The sequence below is a fragment of the Spinacia oleracea genome, chromosome 4 (genome assembly GCF_020520425.1).
Source record: "Spinacia oleracea cultivar Varoflay chromosome 4, BTI_SOV_V1, whole genome shotgun sequence".
Classification (NCBI taxonomy): Eukaryota; Viridiplantae; Streptophyta; class Magnoliopsida; order Caryophyllales; family Amaranthaceae; genus Spinacia; species Spinacia oleracea.
The window spans coordinates 164,342,222-164,353,030 of record NC_079490.1 but is presented as its reverse complement, the minus strand read 5'-3'; the positions used below and the strand labels follow the sequence as shown (position 1 = coordinate 164,353,030).

General features: G+C 36.0%; 1 protein-coding gene across 2 annotated transcripts; it reads right to left on the bottom strand.

Moving 5' to 3' along the window:
* Nucleotides 1–292: 292 nt before the first annotated feature.
* Nucleotides 293–6,534, bottom strand: LOC110803095 (phosphatidylinositol/phosphatidylcholine transfer protein SFH6). Of its 2 annotated transcripts, none has more exons than XM_022008558.2 (15): nucleotides 6,145–6,534; nucleotides 5,943–6,029; nucleotides 3,999–4,329; nucleotides 3,806–3,905; nucleotides 3,373–3,639; nucleotides 3,202–3,279; nucleotides 3,018–3,119; nucleotides 2,867–2,916; nucleotides 2,656–2,755; nucleotides 2,408–2,506; nucleotides 2,204–2,317; nucleotides 1,939–2,071; nucleotides 1,180–1,580; nucleotides 692–766; nucleotides 293–570 (listed from the first exon to the last, which is right to left on the bottom strand). In XM_022008558.2, the coding sequence occupies exons 2-15, from the start codon at nucleotides 5,974–5,976 to the stop codon at nucleotides 541–543; spliced, it is 1,914 nt and encodes a 637-aa protein (XP_021864250.1). In that variant the 5' UTR covers nucleotides 5,977–6,029; nucleotides 6,145–6,534; the 3' UTR covers nucleotides 293–540. The 2 variants fall into 2 exon arrangements, with proteins under 2 accessions (XP_021864250.1, XP_021864251.1); XM_022008559.2 differs by having other exon boundaries at nucleotides 293–567.
* Nucleotides 6,535–10,809: the final 4,275 nt, after the last annotated feature.

The window sequence follows — 10,809 nt, the reverse complement described above, 5'->3', positions numbered from 1 at the left end:
ACTGAACGAGCCCATACTTTATGTGGTTTTCATATTGTGGTTTATAATTTCGTGTAAAACAGAAAACTGAACAAAAAACAATACCCAGCGGGCCATAATATCGGACGAAAGGTCTATTCCCAAAGATAAGTTTTGGAATGGGAAAACAAGATCGAACTAAGCAGTAAGCACCATACATATTTAAGGCTGGTAACACGAAACCCCCATTTCATCTGACTGAAAAGACTAGTGATCTTTGAATTGGACGAACTGTATTAGAGGGGGAAGAGAGAGTGGGGCAAACACAAACGCATTTTCAGAAAATGTTATGTAACTTTTCTTCCACCCTCCATTAATTTGAAACTGGGGGTCGTAAAATTCAACATACACATATTTTCTGCATCTCTTTACATCATTGTGGGCAGTAGTTTTTTTTGTTGTCAAATATGAAGTACTCGTAGATATAGTTTTACAAATAGAAAAGATACAATTAAGAAAAGGAAATGCCTCAGCTCTCGTTATCTTCAAAGTTCCCGTTTCTTCTGCTTTCAATCGATCAGCTTACCAGCAAAACATCTTTTTCTTCTTCTGCTACAAATGTTAAAACAGGGACAATAAACAGTAAGAGTGCACGCCTTGATGGATAGTTAAAACTTAAAACGATAACATAAAGCATTGTTAAACAAACTAATCAGATTTACTCGATGCTTACCTGAAACTTGACTGCTTCTTGACGATCAATATACGCAAGCAGCTCCTCTTGCCTCATCAAAGCTTCGTGAAGAGCCTGTATAAAATTAAAAACCCAATAATATAAACAATGAACTTCAGGAAATCATACTTTGAGTAACATAAGCTAGAACATTCAGAATGGTCGTAATAGTGACATGTAAATCAAATGAAGGGTACAGTGCAGGTCGATTATGCAGTTGTCATTCATGAAAAATAAAGTGACAAAGAATAGGACATTGGCAAACAGTGTCAATGGAAACATGATGTTGGGGCAAGAAAAGATAAAATGACAACAAAACCATAATTCTCTTTGCCCATAAAAGGCAACATGGTCCATTTGTTTTAAAGAAAACGGCATAATATATTATCAGGAACAAGCAACATAATTCTCATGCTGCACAAATGATATAGCATTTCCAGAAATTGAATCCTAAAAGACAGCAGATCATCGTATTAAGCAGCTTTTACCTTTTTGGTTGCAATTAACTCTGCCTCCAACGCATCCACACGACATACAGCAGCATTCAGCAATTCTTCTTTCTCATATGGCATTTCAGAAGGCTTTGATTGAAGTGTATCAACTTTCTCCTCAAGCTCACCTAGCCTCTTTAGTACATTAGACAGCTGATCAGCTTCAGTGAATGCTGGGGGAGGAGAAGGGGGGCGAGATTCCTGTGGAACTGCATCTAAAGTTAGATCAATGATATTAAGCTCCTTACTAGGAGATGCATCATGTAACTTTTTAGTCACACCGCCTGCCAATGAGCGGAAAATTGTGAGCAACGCCGTGAAAAAAGCAACAATAATCATCATCACACGATCTGTAATTCCATTTGGAGTCTTCTTTGTATACGGCAGTGGGGGTGTCGCTGCATTGAAGAAAACAATTCTTTTATTAGAGTATAAACTTCGACAGAATATGTTAAAAAAAAAAAAATTGGTAAAATTTAATTTCACACTATATTTAGCTAAAATCTTTCCCAATGACCAGTGCCGTGGCTTTTCCCATTAACAACTGAGACCCACTATAGAGTTTTAAAAAGTGTGTCAAATAAGCAAAGATGACCAAAGAGTGCTCAGGGAATACGAGTCAGAAACAACCAATCTTATTGCTACTGTAATGAGCCGATACAGAGAGTTATTGCAAAAAAAAAAAGTGCAATGAGAAGCAAGCAATACATATATGAAACACAACTGTGAGCAAACGTAAGGAGAAGAGAAACACACCTTTAGAAGAGAAAGATCTCTGAATGGATGACTGCTTCTTCCACCCAGCATCAACGGGCTTGTCTACCATAGGTACATATTCATCATAGCCTGAATAGCTACCAGCAAAGGCTGTTTTTCCAGTTACCTTGACCTACATGGTCAACAACAGCAAAAGACATGGATATCTTCATTAATTTAATTTTGCGAGGTCATTCAAAAGTTTAATCCAATTATCAAAATACATTAACAGTGCTGAAGAGATTAAAATAAGTCGAAAGTATACCTCTTCGCGAACAGGAGTCAACCTCAACTGTGAATAATTCATTGCCGCCTTAGGTGAAGCAATATCCTCAGCTTCAGATCCCGACTCAGCAGTAGATGTATCGCTTCCTTTCAACTGTTTAAGTGTAACTGTGTAAGTCATAAAAGGAAACCAAAAGCTCAAACTTTGAAAGTTTCATTCATATTAAGCCACAAACAGACATACCGTTGGAAACTGAGGCTTAGCATAAGCAAGAACCTTTCCATCACTGTTCAAGACTTTGACCACTTGCCTTGCACGCCGAGGCTCACCATTAAGAACCATCTGCGGAACAGTGAAAGAAAAAACATGATTAGTTTTAGGAAAACGAAGAACGCAACTTTCCAGGGTATTCAAATACAATCTGCATCAGTTGAACTATAGTTTTCTGCAGTGAGATGAAGAGAAAGAACTAATACAAAAGAAAGACGAACCTTTAATATCTCAGGAGTTCTCCAAGGACCCTTATCAGAGAGCAAACACCCCCCTTGCTCTGCACAAGTGCAAGTCCCTCCAAGAAACTCCGGTAACTCACTGCAGATGTAGTAACCCACATAATGAGACAAAATGCAGTCAGTTAACATTCTATATGCTGTAACGGACTTTTATATTATCTAAAGATACAGAAAGATAAGACCAGATTACCTGGCATCAATTACTTCCAGTATTTTACTCTGGAACTTGTTTCCAAGAACCTACGAAAACAGATTCTCGTCAATACAGTCAATATAATCCTACAAAAGAAAGGGCATCAATCAACGTAAGTTGACAAAAGAAAGCTGTAAATTCTTCATACATGAATTTTGGATGTGGTTTTTGGATCAATGAAAGACTTTACAGTGCTCCATAGAAGCCTAAATCCCGGACCAGCATTAACAATGAACATCTGGTAAAGGGTCTGCACAAGTGAAACACCTACAGTTATGGCCACTTCTGACTGGTTAAATGATTTTTTCCTCTCGCAAAAATATGAAACAAACCTCGGGGTAATTGTCACCGTCAATCTTCTGCAGTCGTGTAATAAGTTCCCTGGCAGACTTGGTGAAGTTTTTCAAACCCTGAATTTGGAAATCAGAAAACTATATAATTAAGACATGTATCTATAAAAATTGCAACATTTGCAGAAAAATCATATTTGTCAGACAACATACCACGCCCTGAACATCTAAGATTGTAGTGCTTGAATCTATATGCCGTTTTGCAGCAATGGTGCACGCCGGAAACTTAATTGCAAAGGCTTTCTCAAATTCACGAACATGATATTTTATATAACGGTCCATCGTAGTTACTTGCATAAGTTTGTTTGGATCAACTTTTCCTAACCTTTCAATGTAAATAGGTCTACCTTCTTTGTCCACACCATGATATCCATGGGGATAATAATTCAAGACTTCATCTATCTCTTTAAAATCAAATTCCTGGAGACATCAGATAAAATCATCTTATAGAACGAATATAACCAGAAACTTAAAAACAAGGAGAGCAACAATGACATTCTTACAGACAGCCATATCATCGGATAGAGTAATGGGTTAAATATAAAAATTACAAAAGTATCAAGTATGGATAGCCAAGAGCTATTACCTGCACAAGAGTATCAACACCAAACTCTTTCCTCCACTGAATCATATCAGCCCACATGCATTTTGCTTTTTCAATATCAAACTTTCTTGCTTTAAGGAACCTGCAAAGAAAGATATCAAAATTTTATCTTGCTATCTCCACATATAATGATAAAAAAATGACAACCAAGAAGTTCAAATAGAGTCCACCGCACCTCAACATCATATGATAATCGTCGTGTTTATCAGGTAAAAGTTCATCCAATATCAATGCTTGTCTAAATGAATCAACAGCCCGTAACTCTTCTACATCACGGATATCTTCTATTGAAACCGAACTGACACGTCCATCACTTTTTCTTCTGCTACTCTTTTTCTTAAGAGAATGTTTTAATTTGGTTGATGCATTTATTGCTTTCTTCTTCAAAGACCAATTTCTTGACCTCCTCTCATCTTCTGAATTCTCAAAATCAGATTTTCTTTCTCTTCTCTCACTTCTATCACTTCTTTCATGTCTCTCATCATTTCCGGATAATCCCTCAAAACCTACAATAAATTAAATGAATAAAGGGCAGTTGAAGAGTTTAGTACAAATAAGCAAAAGAATGCACTTGGCCAAAAGCATAGGAACTTAACATGTAATCCTGACATCTCAGAATACTACTTTATAGGGTAGAAAATAAAGAAACCTTGATTCCAAAAAAATTGCATAAAACTCAATCTACAGAGAAACTCAAGTATTTGAATAAATAACATCTGTTTTGATGGAAAGACTGCAGGGAAGTGAAAGGGAGGAATGTGAGAGGGAAATGAAAGGAAGAGGATGAAGAAAAAGTCCCCCCTCGGTCTTTCATAAAACAAATCTTCCCAAATTGTAAGAAAAAAAAAGAACTCAATGCTTACAAATCTGGATAAAAATTGTCAGCATTATCCTTGCAAAATATACAGATGATATGCCTGATGATTATTTCTTTATTCTATATAAAGCAATACAACTATTAATCTAAGTTCTGCCTTGAAGCTGAAACTTGCATTTTTAACACCTGTGAAGTGTCGTGCTCCAAGTTTTCTTTTCATTTTTTTGTTGTTGTTGAGAGAATGATCCCCTTTCATGTTTTAAATAAAGTTTATTAGACAAACAATGTATTCGGCGGAAATTTTGAATCAAGTTTTTGGTCAACTACTTCAAAAGTTAAAATAAAATTAACAAAAACAGACTGTATTTGCTCTTCCCTTCCTTCGCTGTTTTTGTTACTCAAACAAGAGATCTAATTTACGCCTTCCCTCCCCTCCCCTCCCCTCCCCTCCTATATTACCATCCCAACAAGATGTAAAAGAAAAGGCTCACACCTTCTCCTGCATGAAATTCAATTTCCATATAAAGCAACACAAAAGAGTAAGGGGTGCTTAACTTAGTGACTTTATGAGGTTAAGCCAAGGAATAAAGGATAAAGAGGTGGGAAAGTGTTCATAAAAGATGTGTACTTTGAGTTTCACCCAAGTACTTCATAGGGTTACCAAAACTTCTTCGACAATGCTCGTATTTTTTCCTTTTTCACCTCAATATTAGACCAAAGCATCAAGAAGAACGTCAAAATTACTGCCATAACAACATAGCTGAGCAGCAGAAATTTCGACCAAACACAAGGACAGAACTTGGCTAAACACGAGCCACTGCTTTCAATCTTACGGAGTGACATATTCAGTCCATATCCATATTAAACAGCAACTAACCCTGAAAAAAATTCAGCAATCCAACACACATTTCTCCTCATAGTTCATAGTATTGTCATTGGCTTCCTGACAACAATGTGACGCGTCTTTACCAGCTACCCTTACCCCCAAAAGTCCCAACTACTACCACCAAAAAATTAACAGGAAAAGAATTTAATATGTCCAAAAAAAATCCGAAAAAACAATCTACAAATTCATAATACCTAAAGGGAATTTACCCCCCATGAAAAAAAAGGAACACCACATAAACACACATGAATTTAAACCCTATGGTTATTGATATGGGGGGAAAATCTTTGTTTTAACATGAACAAAAAATTAGGTAGAAACTCAATTGAGAAAATTTAGCTAAAGGGAATTTTACCAAAAATCCAAATATAGAAGAAAAAAAAATTACAAGAAATTGTAGAAATAGGGATACTCACAAGGCCGAGCAAATCGATCAAGGGGTCCCGACATTTCTTAGAAATTTCCGATCGAATTTTTTACGAGCAAACAAGCATCACCGAATCCTGCATTCCGAATAAAAAACCCTAGAACCGTCAATTTCCCAAACCCTAACTAATAAAACCAAAAGATAAAGAAAAAAAGATAAAGCAGACAAATCAAAAATTCAAAACCCTATACCTCCGAAGAAAAAAAGCTCAAAACCCAGATCACAGAAAAAGGGAGAGAATTATCAAGTGACCTGAATTGTCGGTGCTAATTTGCTAATTTAAGGAGGAGAGAGAAAATTCGCGATAAAATTGAAAGATTCCAAATTTTCAGGGAACTGATTTTTCCAAAAATTAATAACAAAAAAAATTACGATGATAAAATTGGGGATGATGATTTTGTTGTGTTAAAGGATGCAGTCAACAGATTTTGTGATTATATTATGAATCAAAATCCTCCCGAATTTGGTGGTAAATAAAATAAAAATGACTTGTAAAATTCTCCCGAATTCGGCGGCGATATTTTGGAGGGGGGGAGAAAGGTCGGAGAGAGAAAAGGGAGAAAGGCGAAGTAGAAGTAATTTGAAGAGAAAAAAGGAGAGGGGTTGAAGTGTGATTGGAAGGTAGTGTTGAGGTGGGACCCACCTATGAGGCGTGTTGGGTCTTGGGCTGAATTTGTCATGGCCTCATGGGTTGCAATTTCGTCTTGCTTGTTTGGGGTAAACGGATTCATAGTCTAATCTAATCTATGTGGAATATTTTGAAGTGTTGTCAAAAATTGAGAGTTTCTTTACAAGTCGATTAGTTTGGCGGTAGTGTTTGAGTTAGCGGGTAGTGTATGAGGTAGCGGGTAGCGTTTTGATCTAGTCAAGATGCTATTTGTAAAATTTGTAAGCGTTTGGTAAGGTAGCGTTTTAGGTAGTGGTTAGCGGCAGAGGCAGCGTTTGGGTAACTTTTGTTAAACGTTAAAATTAGTAGCTTTTAAGGTAGCGGGTAGCTTTTGACAAATTTATAATAAAGTTTAAAATAATATTCTACTCCACCTTTTATTTAATTTTAGAATATCAACCGCTACTTTTACTGAACACACGTATTAGTTAGGCGCTACTTTGACAGCTAATCGATACCCGCTACCGTTCACCGCTACCCGCTACTCGAACCGATGTCTACTACTCAACCGCTACCGCTAATTTTTCCGAATAGGGCCAAATACAGAGTATAATGTACGGAGTACTCTCTTTTCTACACAGTATCTTTAGAAGTCGATTACATAAATACAGAGTATAATGTATGTATAGAGTATATACTAGTACGGAATATTGTAGTATGTAGAATATCAGCGGGACGGGATTCGTGAGATAATCTGCCTCAAGTAGGCAGAGATGTGGGAGGTTGCCATACAAAAGGAACCGAGCTTGTATAAACTTTGTGCCCGTTATGAGTGATGGGTTAATGTGGATTTTATGAGAGATCATTAGACAAAGAAAGAGACGCATTATTGATCATGGAGTACTTTACATTACTTAACTTTTTCTTAAAATTGGACCAAACTAAACCAAATAAGAAAAAATTAGACCGGAAAAATAAAATGCGCATACAAAATAAAACCTTTAGACCAAATTAAATAGCAGATCAAATTAGACCAGATCAGAAAATCAAAACGTAATTTGTATAGATGGAAAGCGGGCTAGACTAGATCACGTAGACGAATGTGATTGGAAGATAGTGTTGAGGTGGGACCTAGAAGATGTGTTGGTTGTTTGGTTGAATTTGTCTTGGGTTGCTACGTGGCAGTATGGTTGGAACTTGGAAGGAGGATTGGAGGAAAGGGGAAAGGGAAGGGATAGTATTATGCTGTTTGCCTAGCTCCAGCTTTTAGCAGAGACTAGCTTTGGTGTTGTTGCTGTTGCTAGCGAGTACAAATTACTCCCTCCATTTCTTTTTTATGTATCCATTTCAGAAAGTGGGAAGTTTTTAAGAAAATTGAAATCTTGGTTTGTATTGGTATAAGTGTAATGATTGGGTGTAAGAAAAATGATTGTATGTAAGAGATTATAATAAAAAATAAAAAAAATAATAAAGAAATAAGGTAAGAGAGATTAGAGCTGGCAAAAATTGACCCAACCCACCAACCCAACCCGAACCCAACCCAATAATAAAGGGTTGGGTCAAGATTTTCAACCCGTTTAATTAAATGGGTCAACCCAACCCAACCCGTTTAATTAAATGGGTTGGGTCAGGTTGAAATTTTCAACCCGAAAACAACCCGTCTAACCCGTTTAAGTGCAAGAAAGTATGTAATATATATATGTATAATGTGATTTGAAAGATTTTATTTCTCATTTTCCCTTCAACATTGAATAATTATTTGACGTTTTGATTCATGTCAAATACATATTGAAAAATTACTTTTTGCAATGAGATATGCCCTAACAAAATCACCTCGCAATTCTATAGTCAAATCAATTTACAATTAAAAGTGGGAAAAAAAAATTAAACGGGTCAACTTCAGGTCAACCCGTTTATAGTTGGGTTGGGTTGGGTTGAAAATCTCAACCCGTTTAATTAAACAGGTCGGGTTGAGTTGGGAAAATCTCAACCCGTTTATAAATGGGTCGACCTGATTTCGACCCAACCCAACCCATTGCCAGCTCTAAGAGAGATGAGTGATAATGATGGGTGATAAAGGAGGTGAGAGAGTGGGTATATGGGGAAGGGAAAAGAATTACTCCCTCCATTCCTTTTTGTTGTTCCCCTAAGGAATGTTGGGTGGTTTTTAAGAAAACTGGAATCTTTGGTTGTATTGGGATGTGAGTAATGATTGGGTGTAAGAATTATGATTAAGTGTAAGAGATTATATGTTTAAAATAAAGTAAGGAGAGAGAAAATATTTAAAAAATAAGATAAATAGAAGATATTTTATTTATTAATAACAAAAAAAATCGATTAAATTTGAACCAGAAAAATCAAAAAATATCCGACCAAAAAACGACCAAATATTCAACCAAATTCAACAAAAAATATCAACAAAATTCACCCAAAAAAACCCAGATAAATCAACAAAAAAACCCCAGAAAAATCAACCAATTTTATTAGTTACCAATGTTATTATTGTACGTGAATTATATACATCATACATTGAGAATAATCTTGCGTTGAATATGCTAAGCAATCACGCTATACTTGGTAACTAAATATGGGAGTTTGACTAATTGACAATCTAAATCAATTTACAATCAATTTACACTAATCAGAATATATTCACCATATATTATAACAAAATCAACCCAATATTTCGTAAGACATCAACCCCAAGATACGACCAAATTCAACCAAAAAATTCGACCAAAATCAAAACAAAAATTCGACCAAATCAACCCAAAAAAATCGAGCAAAATTATACCCAGAAATTCGACCAAATTCGAGATAATTAAACCCAGAAATTCAACCAAAAAAACAGAAAATTAAACCTTGAAATTCGAGAAAATTATACCCAAAATCAACCACCAAATTTGACCAAATTTAACCCAAAAATTCAGCCAAAATAACGACCAAAATCAACCCAAAATTTCGACAAAAATCACCCAGAAAATTCGACAAAAAACCACACAAAAATAAATTAATACCTACTTGATCCTTAATATCACTCACGATTTTGAGGATTTTGAGGTCAAATTCGACCATGAAAACTCTAGATCTAGAGTTTTTATGGTCGAATTTCACATCTAAAGCCATAATACATGCGGCGGAGATTTGCTTGCGGTGGTGGCCGGCGATCTCACTTCTAGATCTGAAGAACAGAGAGTTGTTTTGGAGGAGAGAGAGTGAAAAACGTGAGAGGAGGAGAGAAACGTAGCAAGAAAATGAAGAGAGAGAGAGAGAGAGTAAGAAAATGAAGAGAGAGAGAGAGAAATCAGATAGGTGAAGTGAATGAGAGAGGATGAAAGGGACGGGTAGTGGGGTGGGGTTATGGGGAATAGTTAAATAATTAAATAAGGATGGTGGGGAAAAAGAGGGTGGAAAAAGGGTAGAATCTTAGGGTTTTTTGGTAAATAGTGGGGAATCTTATGGTAAATTGGTAAAAAAAACTATGGCCAAAAATAGTAAAGATTCAGTAGGGGAACAACAAAAAGAAATGCCAAAAAAGGAAATGGGAACAACAAAAAGGAATGGAGGGAGTAAATAATAGGGGTGGGAAAATTTAGGTGGGAATATGGGTAGAATCTTTAGGTATTTTGGTAATTAGATGGAAATGTAAGGGTATTTTAGGATAAAATGTATGTCCAAAAATAGAAACGGATACAACAAAAATAAACGCTTAAAATGGAAACGGATACAACAAAAAGAAATGGAGGGAGTACAAAATACCGATTTTGGTCAGGGGTGAACTGACTACAGTAATTTCTGTTGTCCAGGGAAAAAAAAATATTGTGTAGGTAAGAGGTGGTAATCTAGTCATTCCATTTTTGGGTTTGGGTTTGGGTTTGGGTTTGGGTTTGGGTTGGGCTATATGTCTTCTGCATTGAAGATCGTTAACTCGCTCCTCCCGCCAGGAAACACTTTTTCCCTTCACCAACCGAGCTTGGGTAATAAATTCAATTAAGCTAAAAATAATTTCATGTCGAATCTGTTTCGGGTCATATTGTTCAGGTATTCGTCGGTTTGCTCATGTTGGTCTAGTTTTGTCGAGGTTGGACACCCTAATTATTACTTATATACTTTGTCTTTCACGTTTTCCATCGCAAAAATTAAACATTAATATCTTTATTTTATTGATAAGTATGGAATAATGAATTAAAACAATTTGTATATCAAAGCGAATTTAGCAAGATCTCACATGACTTATGGACTTGTTTGG

Excerpts from the sequence above, each read along its gene's own strand:
- LOC110803095 (XM_022008558.2), bottom strand. The coding sequence starts at position 5,976 with ATGTCGGGACCCCTTGATCGATTTGCTCGGCCTT. Across the intron at positions 3,906-3,998 it reads GATTATCATATGATGTTGAG|GTTCCTTAAAGCAAGAAAGT; the intron begins GTGCGGTGGACT and ends CTTTCTTTGCAG. Across the intron at positions 767-1,179 it reads AGTTAATTGCAACCAAAAAG|GCTCTTCACGAAGCTTTGAT; the intron begins GTAAAAGCTGCT and ends AATTTTATACAG.